The 27,560-nt window shown below is 41.1% G+C and overlaps 1 protein-coding gene across 1 annotated transcript in view; it reads left to right on the top strand.

Annotated features, from left to right (window-relative positions):
• ZCCHC24 (zinc finger CCHC-type containing 24) overlaps positions 1-27,560 on the top strand; it is a 107,385-nt gene that overhangs the window by 72,203 nt on the left and 7,622 nt on the right. Inside the window, exon 3 of the mRNA XM_054637395.2 lies at positions 20,111-20,275. Within this exon, the coding sequence (XP_054493370.1) occupies positions 20,111-20,275 (165 nt within the window). The remainder of the gene's footprint in view (positions 1-20,110; positions 20,276-27,560) is intronic.

Below are 27,560 nucleotides of genomic sequence, written 5' to 3'. Positions count from 1 at the left end.
CTACCAGTGAATTCAGACTCTATGATGGTCATTTCATCTCACTTAGTCTCCTGGGTTCAGAAAGAGAACTGACTTTAGGCTGCTGATCATCAGAAGGATGTTCATGTAGACAAGGCTGGAAGAACTGATTGTACTGCTCACACCATTTCTGTTGAGGGGAAACAGGGCACCAAAGTCCTAACTGCCTTCAGCACTAGTCAGCATTTCAGAAGCTGATTCGCATTCAGATGTAATACACAAACTTTTTTACTTCCATTTAACTCACCAAATTTCCAACCATCTACAACAAGTGTGGTGTCTACTTTGTGACATGAGGTCTGCAACACAAGTTTTCAGAGTACTCCTTTCAAAATCTGCTGCTGCACACTGAAATTTCTACTAGGAAGGGAGCAAAGAACACATTGTATGTAATATGGGAGGAAATGGCATTCAGTTTGCTGCTTCTGTAGTCAGGTACCACAGCATACTGGGATTTTGGCTCTAGGTTTAGACAGTGCCCACCTGGTAACTCTGGTTCAGCTAACACCTGAGCTTTTTTTTCAAATACCTGTTTACATGACTGAGCACTTGGCTTAGGGAAAGCAAATGTGCAGACAGTACAGATGCTGCAAAGGGAAGTTCATTTTCACACTGGTCAGCATGGTCACAGGCCCTTTCCTCCTACTCTAAATCTTTCTATGGTAGTACACCATTAGTCCAGGAATACCAAGCCAGCCACAGGACATCAGTATGACTTGGGTTCTTACTCTGTTCTTCAAACTCTACCTTGTTTTCAGTCTGAGGGGCTGTTTGGCTCTCTCCATCTAAGGAAATGAAAATATCCTTTGCTTGTGGGGCTGTTAGTCTCTGAATGGTCTGAAAAGAATTACCATATTCAAATAAGTGCAAAACTCAGTGCTCTAAGGCTTTTATTTATTTATTGCAGCAAACAGGTTTGTGAATAGTCTCTATCTCTTGGACAAAATAAAAGTTCTCCATTATTTATATGCCCTTTTACTGGCAAGATTCAACTTTTTCCTTTTGTCCTTCCTATTTACTAGTGCAAATACTAAAACAACCTGCTCCCAGCTGTTGGAAGACCCACACTGTCCCCTTCCCCCTGCCAGGACAGAACAGCTGTTATTGTGCACAACACAGGCACTGCAGGATCAAATCCAGGCACTCTTGATCACTGCTTTTCTAGGGAGAAGTTTTGAACTGTAGTTTGAAAAACTGACTGCCAAGCAGGAGTCTCATGTGCAATTCTACTTCTGTTCTTTGTTCATCCATAGTGCTGGTTAACAGAAGAGCCATTACATGTTTTCTCTTGTAGTATAATCTACTTTTAGAATTAGTTGCCTGAAAGAGGGAAATGCAAATCCTAAACTGGCCCTACACACTTCAGCAGACTCTTGCTAAGTTGTGCTTGAAAGCAATTTCTTCTGCAAGTTTACAAACCTGACTCTGCTGTAACAGCGCTGCCTTACATTTTCAGCATAGCTCTCCACATGCAGTGTTAAATGTATGCTTGAACAGAATCCCAAAACAGCTTCCAGTGAATACAGACAGTGAAAATGTTTTCCAAAGCAACATCCTAAGCAAAAATCTGCAAAGTTATGGTTGTGTTAGCTGGGGGAGACCACCCAGCTTTTATGAGATCACTTGAAGACTGCCACGGCCCACAGCGGTCACCTGAGCAGAAGCTGCAGCGTGTGCTTCTGCCTGGCTGCCTGCAGGACAGCAGCACCCAGCAAACAGTGCTCCCCAGGGGACATGGGGGCATATCCAGGAACAGGTCAGGACCTGCAGTCTAGGCAGACAGATACCTGCAAGTTACCCAGTGATAGATGCGTACAGACACCTAACAGCAGCCCCCCAATCTTGTGTCCTCCACACTACCCTTCTGCACCAAGCCAGCCCTGGGGAGCCCTTCTGCCTGCAGAGCAGTGCTGCCCACTGCCAGTGCAGCCTGCAGAAATCACACTTGTAAAATCTGAACCAATAACTTTAAATAGCTCTCCTCCCTGGTTAAAAAAGTGCTGTTAAATGCAGATCCATCTACACCCCAAGATGGCTGCAAATAGCTGCAACTTTTCTACTAACAGGTATGAATACTGACATTGGAAGTGCTCCAGTTGTTTGGAGGCACTGTGAAACAAAGCAGCTCAGTTTAAAAACAGAGTTCAAATACAGAAAAGATTTTTGCAGCTGTTGTTCTGCCCTGGAATTTGTTGTGCATATGTCCTTTTTGGGAACATTTCTTTGTTCCACGGTGCCTTCAAAAATATACTGTCATCACAGCCTTCTTGCCAAGTACCACTCCAAGCTGGTTATTCTCTGCTGCCCTTTTCCCAAGTCAAACCATGCATTTCTAAAACATTTCTCATATTCATGGGGAGCAACATGCTCAGTCTCAGGCCAACCTGTGAGGTAAATCAGCTGACCTTCATTTCCTCTAAGTGAAGCAATTAAACAGCAGTCTCATGAGAGGACTGAAAGATAGTCCCTGTGTGGTTACAGTTTCTTGATATCAAGAGCTTTTTTTAACACCTCTGGTTTGACAGATTGACTCATAACAGATCATTTAACTGCCACAAACTGCAAGATGTCAGAGAGAAATTAATTGGGAGGTAATCCCAATTTAGAGACTCAATTTTTTAAAATAAGAAGTTCAGGTAAGTTCTTTTGTATTTCCCTACCTACCCCTACTTACAGGAAATAGCTACATGTTTTAAGCTTTAATATCAAATAGCACTGTGATGAATAATTTGATAAAGCCTGAGGAAAACAACAAAAGGACAGGATAGGCATAGTAAAAGATGAGCTACATTCCATTTCACATGCGTCAACCCTGATATTTTGAACCAGCTACTAGATCATTAACCTAAACTGAATAACACTGTGTGATCAGTGATGGCAAATAAATAAATTCTGAAGGCTGTTCTTAAAGTTTTTCTCAGAAGTATTAATGTGTTTAAGTTTACTAATGTCACATGATACAACACCACAAATTTTTTGCCATTTCACAAATCAAAAAAAAAGCAGAGCATTGAAACAACATCTCAACTACCATTTTAACTTTAAAACAATATGGTCCCATCTGCCTTCTAGAGAAGATTACTATTTTGATATGTAATGCTTTAAGAATATTAAAAAAAATAGTGCAAGAGCAGAAAACAATGTTGACTGTTGGAGAAGCTGCTGAGATAGCACAGATATGAATTTCTGACTACTGGGCACATCTGTGTCTGTAAGGTTTATTGTTATTAACTCTAAACTTCCTTGCTATACTGCAAATTACAGTGAATGTGTAATTCCATGCTGTATTCTTGTATCCCTCTCCTTCATAGCTTCTCCTGCTATGTTTCTATTTTAGTTCACTGTCTCTGTTCACAACAGATTATGTTTAATACAGATTATTTTTATAGTCTTTAAATTGTCTGTCCACACACTCTGAAGAGTTCTCTTTACCCATTCTTGACACATTTCTAAGCAGACATGTGTCTGTTCCACTGTTTTATACATGGTGGGGAATAAAGGACAGGCAAGGTAAGGGATTTTTAAATACTCCTTTAGCTGATGGTAAAAGCATGACTTTAGTTTATGCTGTTTAAGCTCAAGCCCCAAGAGATGATTTAGGAATAAGGCACTTATCCACAGATAATTTAGAGCAATTCCTTTTATACTGCTTATTCAGATAAGAAGAAGAATGAGGAGGCCTTTCCTGTTTATATCCCAATTTCATGTGCAGAACCACATCCTTAAAAAGAAGTGGGTGGTGGGCAGTCTCTAAAGTGATTTTTTGCACATATTTCCCTGATTGCATCCTGGCAGCACAGAACGTGCTGCCCACAGCCCTGTCCAACAGCTGTAGCATCTTGTTGTACAACCTAAGCACCCCCCACAGCCATCAGAAGGGATTAACAGTGACATGCTTGACATCTATTTCTTCCTTTTATTTTCAAGGAGTAATTGGAATGCCTTAGAACACAATTCCTCCTACGAGCGGCCTTGACTACTCCAACATTTATGAAGGGATCACCTGAGGCACTAGCCTACTGTCCTAGTCTCTCTGTCCATTTCCATTAGCTCTCAATATTTGGCATGGAGCTTTACAGATGAGTCCTCTAGCAACATTATATCCAAGTGAACTGTAACATTCACCATTATAAAGGAAATTACCTATATTTGCTGAGTGAATTGTATGCCTGATGCTAAATATACATAACACATACTCTTGTTTCTGTTTACCCATGGAAGTTAAATGCCTAATAATTATTCTTCTCTTTCTGTGTCCTTTTCCTGTTGCTGCTGCCATTAACTCCACATTTAAAGTAATTATGTATTATGATGAAATTGTTTCAGTCTCTCAAAACTGATTCAAACCTCATTGTCTTTTCCAATACTTCACATATTGGAAGCTATTTGGTAGCTTTTCTTCCTGAAGACCTGCTGAGTGTACCCCACGACTTTCACACAGATTTATTACTGTGGAGAGGTAGCTAAAGGCAAAGCACAGGCTGGAAGTGGTCTCCACCCCAAAGGTGCATTTCCATAGCAGCAGATGTACTGTATAATTTTAGAGTGCTCTGCAATGGGAGCAAGTGGGAAATAGCTCAGGACATATTTTTAATGGCCAACAAAATTAGTTTAACTTTTCACTAAAACACAGCAACTTCTTCAGTGAGGTATGTTTTAACAGTCTCATTAGAGGACAAGTCAAAATAGAAAACTAAGATTGCCTGAAATCAAGCCTTCCAAGACCTGCACTGCAGCTGTCTTCATAACAAAAATACTCCAGGGTTAATAACCTCTGTTCATCGCCCCAAGTACAGAGAGTTTTAAGTGAGCTCAGTGCTTGTGTTCAGATAGTGGGTAATATGATATTTACAAAACCAGTGGATCTGTTTCCAATAAAGTGGAATATTCTTGGTTACATCATGCTATCCTGAGCCATGTACTTTAACTCCACAGCAAGGGCAAGAGGAACCAATGCTGTTTGTGAGGAGTCTACTGTCTCATTGAGCAAACTGAAGGGCTCTATCTCTTCTGTTGCTTGTTGTTGATGTATTTGTCACCAGTGGAAATGGCTACTGTCCCTCGGCATACTTCAGGGTTTACTAGGATGTCCAAGGAAGAGCAGCAATACAAAGAGCTCCTTTGTATTGCTGCTTCTCACTGGCACCTTTTGGAGAGCTCAAGCTGTCCCCTAGGGCTGGCAAGAACCTTTTAATTCTAAGTGTTGCACAGGAGACAAAAGAATCTGATATGAAAATAGCTGCATCTATGTGTAAAGTGTGAAGAGAAATCCATTTCTTGTAGGTTTAATTTTGTCCAAGAGTGAACAGAGCTGAGCAGAGTAAATTGTACAATTGCTAAAGATGGCGCTGCCCCAGGAGAAAGGCCATTTGTTACTAGTTAGCTGTCCTAAAAACTAAACCTGAACTTGTCCCACAACCCCAGCAGAAGACATGGTCAACACAAGCCAGCCCCTTCTCCAGTTCTGCCAGACCTGAAGACAAACAGCAGCTCCTGTAGAGTTCAAAGTTTGACAGAAGCCCATTTTCTGTCCCCTCGAAGGGCTTTTCCTGGGGCCCTGTGCCTGTCTCCTGCTCCATGAATGCTGTCTTTGTACCCACCAAGTTGACAAATGCCAGCACTGCAGAATAAGGATGACATTTCTGCTGTGGCATTAGGGCTGAGAAAGGGGATTATTCTGGGCAGCTCGGGCCAGGATGCAGCGCACGAGGGAGGCTGCGCGACGCCGTTGTTTGTGCCGCGACAAGGAGGCCCTTGAAGGCCGCGGCCGAGGCTGAACACAGGAGCTGTGTGTGGGGAGACGTGCGCGCACAGCCGGGCCACTGTCCCCAGCCAAGTCCCCGGCCTGGTGGCACACCTGTGGCGGCTTCCTCCTCCCAAGCCCTCCTCATTATGCCCCAGCGAGCGAGCGGGCACACAAAGAGCCAGCTGCGCCGGGGCCGCCGGAAACCAGGAGCAGCCACCTCTTTTGTTGCCTTTCCAAAATCGAGGGTTTGTTTTGAGCCTGAGGAGGATAATGAGCCTCTCACCAGGCACACACTGAACTGCACATCCCCCCAAAATGCAGAGCGGATAAAATTAACTGGTCCTTGGAAAGACTGAAAAAAATAAATCAAGGGGCTAGAAGACTTTTGCTGTTGTGCCAATCTCCTCACAAGAGTCTGAATCCACAGCTTAGAAGAGCACCCCCTTAAACAATACTCCTTGATTCAGAAAAATGACACTCAGAGACCCTATCATACATCAGGTGTTGCTGACTTGTTTTTGTTTGCGTTCTAGTTTATCACTTGTTGTTGATATTTCTTTTTCTTAAATCAGTAATACTGCTGAAGCTGTCCAGTGTGAGATTATCCCACATAACAGAGAGAAGTACCTTAATAAGAAATACTAAATCAAGGACTCCTGATAAGGTTTTCTCAATGGTTTAAATTTTTTTTCCCCTTCAAGATCAAGGCAAATTCACTTGTACTACATCCCTGGAAGCAGAGCAGGCATGAATCTATCCTTAGACTAACATCTGTCAGTTGAAAGAGCATCAGGACAAAATAGGAAAGGGAAGGCAGTAGCAAAAGGCATAAAGAACTGCACATCTCCCTTCCCCAAATCTTCATCCAACCTCTCCAATCATCTTCTGCAGCAAACAGCATGACAAGCATTTAACACCAGATGCTTCTTGCACAATACCTTTTTAAAAATGAATAGTTTCTTAGCAAACAAAAGTGAGACAGCACTGTAAAGATATTTTCCTGTGGGCTATTCACTGTGTCAAGAAGACTGCCTTAGATTTAAGAAACACTGAAGATGGCCTTGGTCACAAATGTGTTCCCATGAGAAGAACTGAATACAGCACAAAACCTTGCCATGCCTTCTGTGCCCTACAGCCCTTTGGTGGATCTTCTGGTCCCATGAGATTTCAATTAGAACTTGTGTTCTTCCTTTCTATTGTTTAATAATGAGCTTTTCACTTCACTGGCCTGTGGATATTGAAACTATCTGCTATAAAAGTAGAAAAGTGGGATCAGATATTTTGAACAGGGTGATGAATTTCTAAAATAGAGCTAGAACCTCAGGAAAAAACTGTTCCTAGTCATGTAGAGTAGCTGAACAGCTGTCCTTGGTTCTTTGTGGTGCACTGTGTTATTCATTAGTAAAAGAGATACCTAACTTGGTAGTAGGGTCTGGTGCTGGCTTGTTTTTTCCTGAAAAAAATTCTTCCTTTGGGTAGAAAGATTTACTGTGTAAGGCATGTTAATAAGCCAATCCATGTTGAAGAATATTGAACTACCAGCTGGCCTCAGGCCCCTCTCTCTAGTTTGGTTCAGCTGCTAGCAACAGGTCTGGGGTACTGCCAGCATCATATGCTCCAAGCTGTCCTGTGTGAGATTATGGTGAAATTTGTCCTATGGTGACAGCTACTGCTGTGTACACAGGCAAGAAAATGTTGCCTTTCAGGAAGTGAGACTTTAGGTATCCATGATAAGGAAATGCTGTGAGTGTCTTTGACAATAAATTCTAAAATGTAGGAAATGCCATTGGTGCCACTGGACAAACATATCGTGAAGACTGCAAATGGTTGATGATTTTGCTTTTTGAAGAAGGACCAGGCAAAGCAGTAATAAAAAAATGTGGAATAGAAATGTCATCTACTTGCATGAAAGAAAATGGTGCTTACAGCTCACTTGTTTAGATAGCTCCCATTTTGTCTCAGTTTTCTTATATATTCTGGTCAAAAAAAATTTCATTCAAAATGTTTAACAGCAATGACTATCTTATACACAATGGGCCTAAAACATCACTGTTCAAAAGACAGACTTATGGTATAGGCAGGCAGCCTGATGAGTCAGATATGAGTTTCCTATTTCAACACAGAAAAGATTTTATTTCTCTCAAAAACTCACACATCCATGGCCTGAGTTAACCTATGACCTTTTTGTTTCCCCGGAAGTTTCAGATAAACATCCTTCTGGCTTATTTTTTGACTGAATAGAACAACAAAATCATTAGTTATGAAAAGACAAAGTGTCAGTTAAATAAAAGAAGGCAAAATCTGAACAGTTGAAAAGGCTATAAATTTTATTCCTTATTGTTGTGTAACAGTCACCTCCTAGATGCAACTTTCCCTGTTCTTTGTTCCCTGATGTGAGAAGTGCTTTTCACCCAACACTACCAATGTTGTCCTCTTACCCTTCACATGCCTATTAGTATTCTCACTCTGTACTTACTGGTTGCACTCCATCCTTCCTCACCCTCAAGGTACTACATCTTTCTGCATGTGATTAAGAAAGTCATTACAGAGGGAACTGGTTTGCTTCAGCTTGTTTTCATGAGAATTTCAGTAAAATCTTCCAAGTTCTTGTAACACTACAAACATGAACTATGAATCTTACAGAATGGTTGATGAAGTCTGACAGCTGCTAATGCTGTTCTTGGGGAATGACAAGTGATTCTTTAGATGATTCAAGTTAGATTTGCACAGAGTGGAAAAAAAAGTCAGGAAGCCCAGTGGAAAATGCAAACACAACTGCAGGAAGAGGAGGCACTGAGAAGGGAAGGATGGAAGAGATTAGAGGTACAGATTCCTACTATATTGTCACCTAATGCACAGCAAAGGATGGTTGCCTTTGGGTCATCCAAAAGTATGGGTGAATATGCCTATGAGCTTTCACTGCAATCTCATGGCTACATTTAAAACACTGAGACTTTCTGATGCACTTCAGTTAAGATGTTAAAAGCTTGCCCTTTCACCATGGGGAGAACAAGCTTACTGTAGAAGAAAGCTATCTGGGAGTTCCTCCCAGGCACCTGTACATGCACAGCTGGCCAGAGCAAGCAAGGAGCACTCAAGCAGTGTCATGGACATGAACCAAGTCAGGTAGCTGGGATTTGGTGGCTTTTGAGGTAGATGAACAAACACATGGCTGCTCTGGGCAGAAAGGGTGGGTTTCTAAGAATTTCTTCGATTCAATATAGTCATGTATGGCCTGGCACACTATTTCTAGAGGAAAGAATGCTAGGACAAGAAAAAAGTCCCCTTCATGCTTATGCAGTTTACATATCAGCATCTGAAGTCATGTTTCATTTTTGGGCTATGCATAGCATGTCTTTTTCCAGGCTCAGAAAGAATGCTGTAATTTAAAGCAGGCTGACTCAATTGGTGTTTTTGTATGTCATCTCGTAGGCAGCATGGCAGGGGGGAAGGAAGGTGGAGGGAAGGAGGCTGAGGTGGAGAAAAGGAGGGCGGTTGCTCATCTGGTCTTTATTTCCTTTCCCTGTTTCTTAATATTCAAGCAAAGGGCTCATTCCAGCCAGAAGCAATGACACTCCTGCTGTGGTATTTTATCTTGGAGGAGGACAGGCCACAGCTTGCCCTGTGTGCTGGGAGTCTGGTGTCCTGGGAGCCTGCACCACTGTGCTGCTGTGGGGTGGGAGAGGCTACAGGGGCAGGTGGTCCTTATGCTGCATTTGTAACGGGGGAGAAGCTTTCTAAGAGGGCCCAAGCTTCATCTTTTGCATAAACAATTTCCTAGGAAATCCTTACAACTCTGTAGGTACTTGTCTTACCTTATGTTGCTTGTTTTTTTTAAAATAATGTATCAGTGTAGATGCCACAAGCAGATAATGGAAAAGGACAGTTTTGACTGCTTTGACCAGTCAGATTGTAGAGAAAACAAACTGAACAAAAACATCCTAAAGCAGAGACTTTATTTAAAAAATGGCTCAAAGGGGTGAGGCCAGCATTACCAGTGACAGACCTGTAGTAGTCCTTGTTCAAAACTCCTGCCTAAGAATTGTATAACAAGAGTCATGCATACTGCTCACTTTTGTAGTAACAAGGACTGATTAAATTCTCAGAATAAGAGGTACACTAGCACTGCCCATATGTCAGATGAAAATTCAAACATGGAGAGATCAAGTAACTTGGGCACAAACCAAGAGAAAGAGCCTGTAGTCAAGCCAGGAATGAAACCCTGGGCTTGCAGAGGCCCAGTCCTGTGCCTTAACCACAAGATCACATTCCTGCACTGTCCTGCTGGAATTTTCTTACTCTAGTTGTACCTATTCTCATGCAGTGTGTGGGATATGCCATGAACCAGGTCTTGAAGCCTTAAGGATTTAGTGGGTAACTGAAAGAGATCCTGTCCCTTTCAGAACAGAAGGAAGGAAGAAGGCTGAGTTCTCCTAGAAATGTCCTTTCCTCTGAAACTTGCCTTATCATCTTAACAATATTTCCTTTACTTTCCAAGAGTTGTTTTGAAGAGATAAAACCTTTACATGAGCAAAAGCATTTATAATCAGGCTAAAAGAAATCCAGCATTATAATAATTCATACACATATGAATGGAACAAAACAAAAAAAAGTGTGGCAGTCCAGAGGGGGCAACAAACAACATAAAAGAATTAGAGCAAAATAAGCCATTTCCTGAGTGGTAAGTTGCTGAGGCTGCATTTCATATTGCATTCAATTAAAATGTTCTGAGCTTTGCCACCTCCTTCTCCTCCCCACCTCCCAGTGCAGTGCTTTCCCCTGCACACCCTTTGCCCAGCCTGTAGAGTACAAGGCACTCATCCTTTGGTCACTGTCAGCTGAGGAAAATTACTATGCAGGAAACTGCATACAAACTAGATATAGTTCTTAATTTTTTTTTCATTAAGTAATAAAATTACTTAAGTAATAATATTAAAGTATCTGTTGTATGGGTTTAAATTTGTGGGCTATAAACTGTGAGTATGGGAATAACAATATTTGGGGATGATGCAGTTTCATTTAAAAACCAAGAATAAATTAATGTTATTTTAACATATATGAACATCAAAGATACTAATGGGAATAAAATTCTTATTCATTGTAATATCATTGTTAATGTCACCCAAGTCCTAAAAAAACTACACCTCCAATGAAGAAGTACCTTAACATGAAACAGTCATCTCCCCTGACATCCCAGGACATCAACACACTGTGTTTCTCAAGAACAAGTGATAGTAGCAGATTCCCAAGTTGACATTTCTTCTTAAGATCACTGGTACATTAAAGTCCCTCCCCCAAGTACTTTCAGCAGGTGTAGCACAGCAGATATTTGGCTTGGAGGAAAGCAACAACAGGTCTAGATTTACAAAAGGATAAAGGCACCAAAAGCTATGGTTTGTCATACAGCAGGATTTTACAGTGCCACTCCAGCAGCAGAGAAACCTCTGTCCTCTCATCATCTACAGAGCTCTTCAATACAGGTGTTTCCTCTACTCCCCTCTGTAAATTGACACCAAAGTTATATCAAGCTGCAGCCAGTATAAGATTAAGGTACAGTAATTCATGAAGAGCAAATACTCAATGTTTTGGAAATTGCCATGTCTGCAATTAAATTTCCAGTGTGTCTTTCAAATAGTTCAAATAGTAAGGACAACACTATTATTTTGCATATAGTTAGAAGAGAGAAAAGGCTCAAATTCTTAGCTGTAGCACACCAAAAAAACAACATAAGCTTTATGGTCACCCCATGAAATGGAAAATTCTCTGATCCAAATGCTCTTGAAAATATGCTTTGACCAAATAGGGGTGTACCCAGTCTAGCCTGGACATTTCTATGTCCATATCTGGACCCTAGTCCTCCCATGCAGCTTCTTTACCTGGACACTTAATAAGGAAAGAAATACCACCACAGAATCAACTGGAGATCTGTAGCTTTATTTCATCAACATAATTTAAGCCACATTTTTTCTTCAGGCAGAAACTTGGCATAAACACATCTCAGAACAGCAATGAAGCAGAAAGCAGCATCCCACTTGTTGAATTTGTCTCCAAAAGTACCTGCAACTCACTTAGATTTGGAATATGATTGCCTTCAATGACATCTATCTGCCTTCCCACCTGTTCTGAACCATCTCAGGACCTATGGGGAGTCAAGGGGTCTATCAGAACTACTCCACTGCTTTGTAAAGGACAGATCACAATCCTTAGACCTGTCAGTTTCTCACTAGATCAGTGCCCCAGCTGTGCCACATTAGCCCTAGGAGAATTGTGAAATCCACATGAAGGCATCTGAGGTGAACCAGTTAAACAAGTCCAAAAATATGAGTCTTGACCTCAGCCTGGAAGAGGTAATGCTTGATTATATCAAGGGTTTGACTCTTCCTTCTCCAAAACCCTGATTCCAACTACTAAATAAATATGAACATATTAAATATAGTGTGCCACCAGAGGGGGAGGGAGAGGAGGAGAGTATTGCTATTGTATGTTCTAAGCAACGGATGAAGAGGAACAAAAGAGTCCAAACATCAGGAAACCATTAAAATGAATACATTCCTAGTTTCTTCATAATTAATTCAGCATGTCCAATTTTGTATCAGAGAAGGGAAAGGAAAGATTTCGACCACTTCCTTTTATCTCAAGCTGTTTGGAAGAATATGATCTAAATGCTGAAAAGAAGTGCCTCACTGTATCCTAGCAGGCGAGTGCAATTTTAACTCTTCCACATGCCTAATTTGATATGCAAATCCATATTTTCTGTAAGTCATACAGTTATTAAATTACACAGTAAAGACCCAGGTTTGCTTAGGCACATTCCATCCCCACTTTCCAGCCCCAACCCCTTTTTTACTTTGTACTACATTAAACATTACCTTGGAAACAATTTTCACTATGCAATTCCCTAAGCAATTTTTTTTCAGTTTGCTTGCTTTGTTGCACAATTTAACATTTGGTTCAAATTTTAATGGTTACCTTCGCATGCCTAAGGACCTGTTCTTGAAACTTTAGGTTCTGGGTTTGACAGAGTTATGCAATACTTTCAAAAGAAGATTCACTGGGCAGCTATTTATATGCCCAAATAATTTCATTGTCTTCAAGGTCCTACAGGAACAAGCATATTCAAGCTGTGATTGGCCACAAGCATAGATAGCCCATGTGGGAGCTCTTTCATGGTCATTCAAGAAACACAGAATAGCATGTGCAGGTAAAATAAATCCTGGAAATACAGTCAACCAAGATAATTATTTGCTGCTTTCCTTAACAGAAGATTTGGGTAGGGTTGGAGGGGTTCTGTGGCTCTGAAAATCTACCAAACACATCAAATGTTTGATTGCTGCCAGTTGCCCTGTATATGACACATGATAGACTAAATATATAAGCATACCTAGAACATTCATGTGAACATATAGGAAATGCAGAAGTATATCTGAGATTATTTAGAATTGTGAATGCAAGGGGAGTTTACCCTTCTATTAAGGCTCCACTATAGGGACAACAGGTTTCTGTGCAATACAGCATGCACTCAAATGTTCTTCTCTGAAAAGGACTGACTGAAAAAAATTGAATGTTATTGGCTTGTTTTTTTCATAATAGCACTTATCTAAGTGAGATGAAGGTCAAGGTTCCATTATGCTACACAAGCTACATTACCATAGGTAGCCCAAAGTGATTTATTCAATGCCACAAGAACTGCAGAAGTGGCAGGAAACAGCAAAAGGACCTTTCCCCACTGCAGATGAAGAGCTTTGAACACAGAGAGAAAATCTCTTAAGGCTCTATACTCAATCCAGGTGCTGGAAGTCCAACACCTGTCCCATCACCATGTTACCATTCTACCAAATACTTCTGTCTTCTACTGTTTGCTTGTATCAATGTGTCCTTTTTTATCTGGACAGAGGCCTGTGAAAGCAGCATGCTATTCATGAACAGATTTGTTTACTCAGACTGGATGGTACTGAGTGTTTACATGTTTCCTATATCTATATTAGCTGTGGAATGATGAGTAGGACTGGCAAAGAAAACCCATACTATCAACCTCTCAGACCATTCACTGTAGGGTAATTGACAGATCAGATAATTGCAGAATTGCCAATTAGCAACTATTCAGCTTCAAACTAACTTAGCATAGTAATGATATCATATCTTTGCTCCTGACAGCATGGCTAGGACGCTGAAAACGCTGTGAAACCAGATATTGATTTAACTGTTGGAATGTTTGCCAAGCCAGATTCTTGGATTTCTAGACTGATCAACATGTCCATGACAACTATGCCTATTGATTTAATCATCATCAGAAACTAAACGTGTGTTATTAGTAACAAACTGCTAAACCTTTCTCTTGGTTTACCTTTGTGGAAACTACACCAAAATCACAGTTAACATACACAACACTGTTGACAACACTGGTTTTTCAAAGTAACCCAGAAGTACATACTCAAGCCATACATTAGGCTTCTGTCATATAAAAATTTACCTGTAAAATTTCATTGACACAGCCTAATCAATATGCTTTTACATCTTCCCAAAAATTAGGACCTGGGGAATGAAAATGTTTGTAACAGCAGAAACAGGGTATTTCTTCAAGAAAAATAAAAGAAATAATGCTGTTTTTTACTGCACACTGCACAAACTTGCATGTTTTGTTTAACATTCTGCTCCTGGGAAATTGAGTAAAGTACACTTTACCTGACTGTAACAGCTTCATTATTTGGGACCTCAGTGGCACACGTGTGACAAAAGGTTTCAGATCAGCAACAACCAATGAGCTTCAACTCAACTCAATGAAATGTCAGTTTGTATGGATGCAGAGCTGGGAAAACCATACCGTAGACTCCCTGTCAGAGGCTGAAGTAGCCCTAAGCCATGCCATAGACAAGTCTCCTAAGAACATCCCAGTCCAATAAAACACATACTGGCCTCCTCTTTTAAGCTACACAAACAAGCTTAAACTTTCCTTACTTTTCAGCCATGTCTTGCTCAGATATAATTTTACCTATCATAAATCTTTAATCTGAAATATCCAATACAACTACAAGTTCCATAATTCCTATTGTTCAGCAAAACAAGTAGAATTTTCTATTTAAATAGTAATGCTGTAGTGAAGAGCCTTTCTGACCATTATGCATTTTTTCCCTTAACAGACCTGTATCAAGACTTCTCATTATATCACTAATACACAAATTAAACTAGAGACAAAGCCAAAAAAGCATTAGTTTGGTTTCTGTATCCCCTAGATGGTCTTTCTATATTTCACATACAAATTAAAGATGTAGTGCCTCTTGGTTTAAATCAATACCTCAGAAGTCTTTGGTGTCAGACATCAGCAGTGTCATTCCTAAACACATTGCCTATCTGCCTCTGTATTCTGTTGACACTCAAGATTTAGATGAGCACAAAAGTGAGGCAGGAAAAAGGGGAAAAAAAAAAAAGTTGACCAATCCAAAGATTCCCTTTTATGTGCCATTTCAGCATAAGTGTGAAAGTGTGTCCTCATTCTTTACACAGTATGCACAGAGCTGAGACAGGTGAGAGCACTTCTGTGAATTTCCCAACACTCTGCAACTTGCTGCAGCCTCAGGACTAGAATGCCACAACACCCAGTACACTGAATCAGTCCTTATACTTTTCATTTTCTAATTGAACCTCTTGTGGATGCATTATCATCTCTTTATTAAAAGCTATGATAGGCACATACAGCAGTACACAATAAGAGTAATAGGGCATTTTTAATGCCATCTCCCAATTGTGCTGACTTTCAGTTGCGAGTGTTGGAGCGTTCACATTTCAAAATACAGCTCTGACCCTCCCACTCCCACAAACCACTCGGGAGCCAGTCAGTGCATCAAGCTGTTGCTTGCTGTTACCCTTTTCTCTTTATTTGATAAAGCATGCTTACAAGAAGACCCTCAGAGTTCTCCTATGAAGGGGATCCACCTACCAATGTTAGGCTGATTTCGTCTTTTCCTGTGCTGTACAGAGCCCTTTCAGCTGTGTAAAACAAACTTGGGGAGAGATGAGGGGAAGAAAAGCATTAAATTGTGTCTCTGCATTTTGCTTTGAGAAAACTCAGCATCATGTTGTTTATAATGAATCTAGTTTTAAGCAGGGCATGTTGGGGGAGGGGGGCATGTTTTGTTTTTGCTGACTCTGCAAACTCATACTTTGAGGGAATTGTTTAGGGAAAGCAGAGAGTCCTTTATTATGTACGTCATTGCCAAGTGATTTGGCAGATCCCTCATGAGATGCACTCTCTGATAGGTTGACAGAGAGCTGGACTGGCCAGTTACCAGCAGAAAAGCTCAACTTAAACACTTTTAAAATCTTATGATGGCCAATTTGTGGTTTTGGCTCGAGAAAGAAAGAAGATGAAAAATAGAGACAGCTGGGTGTCAGTGAGGGATGGAATATTGAGGTAATTTTTGTTACTGTGCCACACAAAATTCACTGGCTTTGTACACTGGTTATTTCCAGCCAAGGCAAACACACACACTGACTAGATACACCTGCAAAGGTGATGGCAGTTGTGTCAGTGCTTGTCCAAAGTCAAAACATCACACAACTCCCTAATACCTAGATCTTGACATTGAGACATACTTCGGGCAATGGCTAGTTTCTGGACCTCGTAGCAAAATCTGTTTGCTTTTGATCCTCTCCAAAGGCCCATCTGTCTAGGATGCAGTAAATCCTTGAAACATCCAAATGCAGAAACACAAAGTTTTTGCAGCCAAGGACAAAAGCCAGGGCAAAGACTTACCTGGGCCTACAGGCAATGGGACAGTGTATTTTAATATGGTAACAACAAAATATTGTACCATTATGAACAGGAGCATAACTTTGCCAGATTAACTTTGCACATAAATAAATAAATCCCTATCTGCAAACAGAGTAAGAAGAGAATGCTCAGTACAGGAATTGCAGGACCTAAACACCAACCAAAGCTTATTATTAACCACCATTCAAATGGAGCTGCAGTGGAGAGAGAATAGGAGGCTAATGGTTTAAACAAGGTAAATCCCACATTCTGGAAAGTAAGGATTTTTAGGTTAATACCAAATGACAAAATGTGTCCTCTTGCTCTCTTTTGGCATTTAATTAAGGAAAAACCTCTGGTAAAAATAGTTCTTGCCCTCCAGCTGAATGGGCACTGAGATACCTCAGTTGCAGAGTGACCGGGTGCTCGAGCACCCTGTGGGCAGGGCTGGCTGCTTCTGTGCCAAGGAGCAGGCTGTTTCTTGGAAATGTTTATGCAATTCAGCTGTGCTCCTGCTGGAGCCAGACAGTTTAAATTAAAAAAAAAAAAAAACAACAACAAAAAAATCCCAACCCAACAGCTACAAAAAAACCCCAACAACAAACAAACCAGAATACCCAGCCTCAGATCTCCCAGGCCATTAGTGTACCTCACTCAGATTTTGCCTTCTACCAAATACTGTCAAATACCTGTTTTGCCTGGTTCTGCAGGGTGGAGGGATTTGGAGGGTTGCCTTCACTGCTGTCAGTGATTCCTAATGATGTTTCCCACTAGAGAAAATGAGCTTGCTTGTTTGTAAGCCTAAATTCCCTGTGGGGCACAGCTTGGGAAACTGAAGATATGGGAAGGAAAATAATATCTATTAGGGCAACATGTAAACATCCATAAAGCACAATGGCAAAGCACCTACAGAGAGTGTTGTAACTTTGCCAACAAACTAATTAGAGTCACTGACTGAGGAGGGAGCTGTGACAGTCAAAAAGTCAAAATAAAAACAAATCAAAAGTTTAGTCTAACAACTATAACAGGAAATAACCAACAGAGTCAGGCCTCCTACATTCTTTTCCTGGTTCTGCTTCCGATTTACCAAGAAAGTTGGAGAAGCCAGATTTTAGAAGTAGCTTTTAATCTGGAAAGCCTCCATTTCTGATGCCTAGCTGTACACACAGAGGACTCCACAGATCAGTATCTTCAGTGCTCCCTGTGCGTTTGTGAGGGCAGAGTTTCAGGGCACTGGTGTCTCTGAAGTCACGAATGTGACCTGGACAAACCCACAGTCATTGGCCCGCCCAAGTGGCCGTCTCTGAAAGTTTCCCATCTGGGAATTGTGGCTGGCACAGCATATTGCTGTGGGAGTCTGATGTTTAAACGCTCTTCATGACTGACATAACATATTGCTGTGGGAGTGTTATGTTCAAATACTCTTTGTAAACATTTACAAGACTTCCAAGATGCACTCTGTCTCCAAAGTCAGTGCTATTTCTTTTGGAAATAATGAACCCTGTGAACTGCACATTTTCTGAAGGGACCACTGCTTGGTAGGGGCACTGAGCTGCATTTTCAAGTCTGGCTGCCGGAGGAGTTTACATAGAGGGTGACTTAATCAGAGAATCAAAAATAATGTGCCTTCCATTCAATAACACCTCCCCCCCCAAGAGAAACTGCAAATAGAACAATTTGTTACGCCTCAGGAGGAGAGGGCAGGTCTTAAACACAGGAGCTCTTTAGACACAGGGTTTCTGTTCAGTTCCATAAGAATTTCTAAATGAAGAGAGCATGTGGCTTCCTATACTGAGTTGTGCTATGAGCTTCTCAGAGGCAGAACCAAATTAAGTATCCAGAATAAGGATGTCTCCATAAATTGACATTTTCCTGCACTACATTCAGTTGCAATCTCTCATTCTTATCAAGGGACACCATGGGTTGGAGAGCTACACTCTAAGTGCCTGCCAGCACTCACTTAGTTATGGAAGTCTGAATGTTTATCACTATATCAATGCACTATTTTTTCTTCTGTGCTATACTGCTGTACATATGTGTGCCCTGGTCAGCTTTATCTTTGTTGTCAGACAGAATATTTACAGTGGCTTGTCAGAAGCAAATTACTATACAAGTTTGCCCGTTTGTAATGGAAGTTGCTACTGATCCAGTCTTCTAAAGAATATTGCTATGCTGAGGAATAAACATAACAACCAGAGAATGTTGTTTATTGACACTACAGGAAGAAAAAAAGGCTGGAGTAGGTTTGGTGTCCCCTGCTCTTCCACCCACAGCATGCAGGGGAGAGTGCACTCAATGTTCCTTTCCCTTCTTGCTCCCACACGCGACCCAGGAGGTAACAGTGCTCATCATCTCCATCAGCCACTGGAGCCTGAGTCCCAGAGCTCCTGCCAAGTTCAGGTCTTCTGCCAACCACCTGCTTGTGCAACACGTGTTTTCTCATAGAAAGCAATTTGGACCTACACACTGAGAAATCGTACAGACTCCCCAAACAAAAACAAATGCCTTCCCAGCATGATGGCTCATTTCACTTTTGTAAACTTTATCTGGAAGCCTTAAAAAAGAAAAGCTGCTTAGGCCTGACATGTAAGTAAGTGACAAAGAACCCTTTGCTAGGTGATCATAGTACACTGCCACTATACAGGCAAAGTATCTCCCTCTAGGCAGCAACAAACTGAACACAGTGACATGGACAGTGTTTTGACACCTGCTAGGGACTCTGGGAAAACAGCCTCATCTTTACAGCTATCCTAGCACAGCTGGATGCAACACCCTCATCTTCACATACCTCAACATATTTTGTTAAGCACAATACACAGTTTTAGTGAGTGAATGCATGTACAAGAAATAAACCTGGTATTTGCATACAGTCATTGTCAACTCGACTGACTTCCCTAGATAAAAAGGCTTTCTTTAAGGGACATTTAACATTCAGACATCACAACACACCATTTGAGAATCCTTTCCTGTTTCCTTCAAAAGGCAGACATAGTGAAACCATTTACCAAGAGCCAGAAACCAGATAAAGTTAATAAAAGTTATTATTTCCAATAGTCAGAATGTCTTTCCTTCATACTCAATCCCAGTTTGTGCACTCCCATATGATGACATATAGGCTGTGACAAGCAGAACCATTAAAAGTCTTCTTAACTACAGGTTTTTAGGGGAAAATAGACTAGATTTCTAAACTGGAATTTCTAGTAAAAAAGTAGTACTTTATTACTAATGAGCTACTCCCCCTGATGACATATATATTGCTAGTGATAGATACTCAATAGAGATGATTTTATCATAATGAAACTAATAGTAAAACTATTTACTCAAAGAGTGAAAGGGTATATTTCCAAACACTCAGTGTCACTAACAAGTATTATGTTTTCTTGAATTTTTGAATACTTCTTACAGAAACTACTTTCAGAACTGTTAAACTCTGGCTTCAAGATATGAACTCTTCATTCAAGGGACATATCCTTCATACCTGCCTCCAGTATCTTCTGCCCAAAGTTTCTTAATTAAAAAAAAAATCTTTATTTTTCTACTACACACATCCACACCCACCCATTTTCAGTCATTCATTGCTACTTCCCTTTGTTTTGTAGGCTCGTCCAAAAGGAGAAGGCCTGACACCATACCAGGGCAAGAAACGCTGCTTTGGTGAATATAAGTGCCCCAAATGCAAGAGAAAATGGATGAGTGGAAACTCCTGGGCTAACATGGGACAAGAATGTATCAAGTGCCACATTAATGTCTATCCTCACAAACAGGTAGGAGAAATGCAGACCTGATGGCAACAGGCTTGGAGCTAGGAATGCTGTTGACTTTGTAAAGCGTGGGTAAGACTTAAAAAGAACTTGACATGGGCCACAACACACCACAGACAATGTTTCCCAGATGAGTTGTCTCAGTCCTGGAAATCTGGACAGGTGTCATCAGAGTTGCCAAATTCGAATGTTCTTTCTTTCAGTACAAATACCTCAAACCCAAAATCTTTACCTGCCTTTCTTATAGAAAGAGACTGGGGAGCTTTTTAATCTTAAGAGTAAAAAAAGTTCAGCAATAGCAATTGGCCTTCTAGTTCTTCTGATTCTCTTCATATTTACACCAATTTATTGTTTCATTCCACTGGTTTCAGCATGGGTACTGCTTTTTTCATTTGTTGGATTTTCTCAAGGGGCTATCTCTACTTATCAAAGAGTAGTGATAAAGGAGAACAATATTAAGATGACTCTTGCCTACAAAACTCATTGGTTAATGACACTAATTTAACATAAGAATCTCAGAGCTTCCAGTGCCTCTTGTTCCTTACCTCTGTTTAGACAGCTTATCTAAAAAATCCAAAATCCAGGCTGAGTCACTTACCACATGCATGGAAGTAAGGTCTTGAGGTGAGAGAAATTACAGGACCATTGATAGCACAAGACCATTTATAGCACAAGTTTATCAATATTTGACTTGTTCTTCAAAATTCTTTTCATCATTTATGCTGATGTTCAAAGGGTCCAGAAATCATTCAAGAGGTATCCCATCCACACTGTACAGAGGCATTATAGACTTAGAAGTGTACATTTTTGTAGTAAAGTTTTGCAAGTAGTCCACTGTGCAGAGCTGCCCCTCGTGGCAGGGCTGGAGGAGTCCAGTCTGCACAGCAGTACTAAAGTCAGACACACACTGGGGGAGGGTTGCAATCTGCAATGCTTCCATAAGCTGTGCTTGCCACCAAGCCACATACAATGCACTTTTCTGGGGAACCATCCCAGCATGTGCAGTGCAGCTCTCCACAGTTAACCCCCTCACTGTTTCCATGCTATTCACTAAGCACACCATAACTCATGGATGTGGAAGAGCACGTGTCTATCTATGTGTTCCTGTCCCAGCAGCAGGTATTGCAGTTATCTGAGATTTTCAAGACAAGAGTGCATTTCAGCTAGGCTTCCCAATATAAATAACTTGTAACCAGTCACTAGTGCTCTTCACCAAAACGTGAACTTTGAACCTCAAGCTGAAAGATTCTACATACTTTTGTCAATGCCTCACCTCCATCTGCTTCTATTTGTCAGTGTTACCATTGTCAGCCTTTCTAGTCCTTTTCATTCTTCCAGAGGGGTCCTGTGCTGCTTCTGATTAACCATAACAGCAACAGGCAGGCAGTGAAGGGAGCAGCATCAATTCATGCACAGAGCCAGCAGCAGCAGAGAGCTGCCAGGCTGCAGGAGGTCTGTGCTGCTGCTTGGCACAGCTTCCTGTCTGCTATCCCATACATGGTGTTTGGACATGCATCCAGTGCCACACCAGGCTCTCTAAACATTTATCAACATTTATCAGTGGGGAGCTATTCTGCCCCATTTTGGAAAATATATCTAGTCACTGGTACTCTTATACCAAAAACTGTATTTTGTAAAAACACAGTGAACAATTTCATTAGATTTCAGTATTTCTAGTTTGAGAATTAAAGCACAAAAAAGTCTTGCTCACTTAATATGGTTTGCTTTGTTTTTTTAAATAGCACTGCTACACCACCTTAACATTTTCTAGATATGTTTCCTATTTATTCTTTAGATTTTCATTATCTTTTTGGTGTCTACCATGGCAGAGGCCTCATTCATGTTTGATTTCTTATACATTTCTAGAGGTTTTTAAGCCCTCACTTCCCTCTCGGTGGATGTTCTCAGTTAATTATGTGTGCCATCTGTGTTTATTATATCGGATCAGAGTATTTGCATTCTCATCTGACTCTTCCACTGAACAGGTTTTCCAACTTAAATAATCCACCTGAGAAAATATCTTGCCTCCCCCTACACACCATGATTCTCTCGTGTCATTTTAACTCCATTTGAAAAAATAAAGTGGTGCAGTTAAAGAAAACAGCAGACAGATGCTACAAAACAGCAATGTCCACAATATGTGATGTGATTGATCATAGTACAAATAATCAATAAATTGAGTTTTTTCTTCAGTTTAACAAAAAACAGATGAACTGTAGCAGTCTGACCTCCTTTCAAGATCAGACAGTATTTACTTCTATTGATATAAATTATTTCTCCTTTCAAGCAATCTTGTCAATATTTCTCTTCAGCAATGTGCTGGAATTCATCATCTCCTATTCTTACTCTTTGCCCTACCATTTTGTAAACATTTTTGTAACCTAACAAAAAAAAATATAAATCTTGGAACATAATTTTAAAAAGTAATGGTCATTTTATTAGCAGATGAAAATGACTGCTGCTCCCTCAACATGCAGTAACCTTTTGTCAAGTTACAAGAACTTCCAAAACTATAAAAACTATAAACATCTCAGCCTATATCTAAAACAGTCAAGGACCACAGTTCCCTGGTGAGGGCATATGACAGAAAGTTTCCATTCAGTATATTCATCAGGAAAGCCCACACCAGGTGACTATCTCTGCATTGTCCCAGTTTGTCACCAAACAGATCAAACCTTTCAGAGCCTATTAAATAGCTGAAATCCAATCACAGGCCACCAAGCCTTGCTGCATCACTGTCACTATAGGAAAGTAGGATGCATGTGCCCAATTTAGGACAAAAATTTGAAAATCTTATTTCAGGATTGCTCAATATTCATTGTAGTGGATTAGGAGTTTCTTCTCAATTGCCAGGCTTGCCCTTTTCTCCCATCCTCATCTCCATAGCTGTATTTCATCTTCCCCAGCCACTTCCCCAAATCCATGGACTTCCCGGTACGGTAAGGTTTGTCCATGTCTCACAAAGAATGGTTTGGGGTGCTGAAGTACTCCCATGTAACTGGCAATAATATCAGAGTACTGAAGAAAATAATCTCCACTCTGGATAGCTCTGGGGTAGCCATTCAAGCACATATGTTGGCTCTGTGAATGGCTTGTGCAGCTATGCTCAAATCTTGATTTCCTATGCATACTTTTCATTAGTAGTGAGTCCCTGGAGAGGAGAGCAGCCACACTTTCCTGCCACCTGCTCATTGTTCCTGGAGGCTCATTCACTCCAGGAAACTATCCTGGGCCAGTTCCCCACAAGGAATGGCTCAATTCAGCTCTATGCTCTTAGTCCACATGGCCTAGCTGTGAGAATGAGTTTTTGATCTCTAGGGCAGGAAAAATCTTCTCAGCACTTTTACAGCTGTGTATATACTTTAGAATGCTCTATAAATACAGCTCTAAATCTCTGTATTTAAAAGAGATGGTGGAGCATGTATTCCAAGAAGTAACACAAGGGCCTGACAGGAGGGCTGCTGCCATTCATTCCCCAACTCATGCACCAGGTAGGGAATCAGGTGATTGTCACACCTGAGCTGCAAAACGGCTCCTCAAGCAAGCTTTGCTAAATTATTCCACTGTGTTCCCCCTTCTGCATTTTCACCACTCCCTCGAGTGACAAACCTTCCCATGGGAATGCTTACAGGAATGCACAGAACATGGGGCAAAAACCATAGGCCCATTGAGCTCAAGCCTTACTGGAAGCTAAAGAACTACCCACACAAATTTGCTCTATGGCAATTTCAAAAGTTGTTTCCCAGGTAGTTACTTTAGCTACTCTAAACATAAACAGGAATCTCAGACAAGACTTAAACCTCTCCTGTTCTTCCAAGGAATTTGGATTTTGTGGTTGTTCATGCTCCTTCTTACCCTGCTTCAGCAACAGAGGCAGTCCTTATAGTCATTCACCAGCATTCTTGGCAGTGTAACAGCCCAGATGCCAAGCTCTGAATTCTCATTTTCTTCCCCTGCCTACTATAGCAGCAACATCTGCGCCCGTGGTTATTTCCTGGCTGGCCTCTTATCAAGGCTTCTTCTCCGACTTTGTGGCTAAGGCCAGTGGTGTTTGTGATGACAGCTGTTGCACTGGTGCAGAACCAGCCATCTGGTGACTGACTTGTCCTCTTGGACACTATTTTCTTCCAGCTGTCAGGAATTTACTGTTGGACTGGAAATAATTTGGTATGTAAATACATACCTCATGATGCTCAAGTTATTACTTTCATGGGCAATTCAGTGGTCTCATCATAATTCCCATATCTGAGTGCAACCACAGCCACCTTGCTTCCCTCAGTATGGGGAGGGGTGGGTATAATCACTCAAGCCCAATAAACTTTTCAACAGTTTGAAGCCTACAAGTATGATCTTTTGACTCTTTAGATTTAATAAACCCTCCCCAGCATGCCCACACTTGTGTACTCCAGCTACGGGAATACACTTCACCTCAGACTGCTGCTTTTCTGAACTCTTAAAAAAGAGATTTTCACCATTTCCCTCATGCTGTTATCATCCATTCCTAGCTGGCCTGTCCCAGAGGCATGCTGCTGACAGAGCCTGCTTGCTCTCCTTAAGCATCCTGCCTCTGATCTGCTGCCTTCTTATCACTGTCTCTTGGATTCACGGCGACAGCCCAGGGCCTTGGTCATGTCCCTCTTCCCCCAGGCAGATAGAAAAGCAGAGGGCCTGCTGCTCAAGAATGGACATTGCATTTAATCTTTTCTTCCCCAGTGCCCAATTTTTTTTTATTGGTCTAAAAATTTACAAATTCACGATAGCATGTGTTTCTTGAGGGAAGCATGGCTCCTTAAGACTGTTAACCTAACAATTATCCTGCCAGCAATAGCTGCAGAATCTTTCTATTCACACTCCCAATATGACATCTAATCATCTCATTTGCTGCATTAAGATTGGATGTAAATGAGTCCAGAAAATAATTTTTAAGTGTTTTCTCTCATTTGAATTCTGATGTGATCCTCTATCCATCAGTGGTGCAATTAAATTGTTCCATTCCACAGCAGAAAATAAAAACAGAAGCAGGCACATTATTCCATTCTACACCTTAGTGGAAGCCATTTCCCTCAAGATGTCCTAGTGATGCTTTCTTTAACAGCTAACACTTCTTTTTTGTTTGAGAGCTTTGGGATTTCAGCTCACTGTTGGGGAATGCACAGGTCATGCAGTATATCTAGACTGCAACAGCAATAACTCATAGTCAAAAGTTAATTTGCAGGTCAGGAATTGATATATAAATTTGAATTTCTGTCAGCTTCATTCCCCTGTGGCAATATTTTTATTCACCACCACCAAATGCTTTCCTGGTGGAGCTGCACAAGATTATTTCCACCCTGCAACTACCAGGAGAAAATTAAACAAAGATGCACAAAAGTGAAGTCCAGAAGAATACAACTGTGGATGCTTGCATAAAAAAAGCCAAAAAAACAACAAAACTTAACTTTTACAGTTAAACTCTCCATTTAATGGAAAAAAGGATACCTCTCCCCTGAGGAACATAGCAGGATTTACTGTTGTTCTACAAGTCCCATTTCACTGCCTTCTAAGGAAAAGAGTTAATTTTTCAGCCGAACAGCCTGTCCCCTTCTCCACACCCTGTCCAAGTACATGGCTGAGCCCTCAGCAGCAGTGCAGGCTCTTGCAGCCTCCTCAGTTACTGGTGTCTCCTGCAGAACTCAGGCAGCCCCAGAGCTGACAGTGTGCAACAGCCAGGCCCTGCTGCACACTGCTGTGCCAGCGCCCTCTCCTTCCCCTCTGCTCCCACCACACCAGAGCTGGGGATTAGCCCAGCCCCAATGGACACACAGCTCTGTGACTAATATCCTACACTTTTAGCATGGTGTAAGAAAGGTTCCAAGAGTATAAGGTTATTATTTTTAGGTTCTCCTCAATTAGTAACAGACAGCAGCAGGACAAGAGCACTTGCTCTCAGGGTGATTAAAGGGTTCTTTTCTGCCTTTACAAGAAACCCATGAAGAGCAAATGGCAAATGGAGATAAGCTGGGATTTCATTTCATGCAGAAGTTGGGTTTAAATGGTTTTGAGACACAAACCACACAAGTACACTACCAATTTCAAAGCCTCAGCCCTCCACCACCTCACCAGAAATGCAGTCTGGGCTCTGCATGGCTTCGTGCCTTCCAGCTGGCCCTTGGCAACCTGCTTTCCTGCATTTGTAACCCCTCTCTCCCCAGCCTGTGTCGTAACATACTGGTAACAATAACAGTTCTGAAATCAAAATGCTTTGCAGGCCAAAAAGCTGAGCTCAATCAACGCTGGGGGAAAGCAAACTACGGAGAGCTATTGTTTCTGAAAACCATCCAAAAACTCTTGGCGCTTCAAGGCATTCCCAATGTCCTTTGCACTATTTCCAGGAAAAATGATTCCCAAGGCCTTGCATATTAAAAAAAAAATCTGGCTTATATCAATAAACATGATAACTGCTGTATTTTTCTCTTTAATCAGAGCACAGCTAGCATGTAGAAGCAATCAGAGCTGAGTCAAATAGCCTGTTTCAAGTGTAGCATTTCAAAACTCTCATTCGCTGTTGAAGAGTGTAAATTAACTCCTGAGAGTCCAGAACCTGTGCTTCATCTTTGTATATTGATGTAATGCAAATTCTTGAAGAATATTTGTGGCAGATATTGGTGGAATAAGTGGTAGATGAGGTAGGCAGTTTTCTGACCAAACACACTTATTCAACTGGCCAGTCTTGTGGAATAAGTAGTATCTGGACCACTGCTTGGACTGCAAGCCTAGAAACAGACTTGCTGGTTCTGATCTGAAATCTCAACATAGTGACATGAAACATTTAAAGCTCAGTAGGGTTGCAGGGCATTCAGAGATGAAGAGTGCATCTACCTTCCTCATCTGACACAGGAAATCCACTTTGCAGCTGAAATGTACATGAAGTTAGACTCAAAGACCTACGCGGAGCAGGACAATCTCATAGTTCAAAACACCGAATCAGAAACAAATCATTGACAATCACTACTGAATCACTCCTATATATTGTTTTGCCTAGCTGTGCAACACAATAAGAGTGTTGCACCTAAAATCCAGTACAAGCAAGCAAGAACTCACTGACATGCCTTGTTCAAGACGATAGAATATGTTTTGTGTCATTTTAGCTATTCAGAGAGAGAAACCCTTCTACTCCCTGATTTATGAGCAGTTCTTGCAGTATTACGTAGCCAAAAAAAGAGCTTTAAATATCTCTGTTCCTGTCCACAGTTTCAGGTAGGTGGCTTGACAAAGAACTTAAAAATGAAATCTTTGATGATCAGGTGTA

Source organism: Agelaius phoeniceus, chromosome 9, assembly GCF_051311805.1.
Source record: "Agelaius phoeniceus isolate bAgePho1 chromosome 9, bAgePho1.hap1, whole genome shotgun sequence".
Taxonomy (NCBI): domain Eukaryota; kingdom Metazoa; phylum Chordata; class Aves; order Passeriformes; family Icteridae; genus Agelaius; species Agelaius phoeniceus.
The sequence above is the reverse complement of the archived record's forward strand: the minus strand, read 5'-3'. Positions and strand labels throughout refer to the sequence as shown.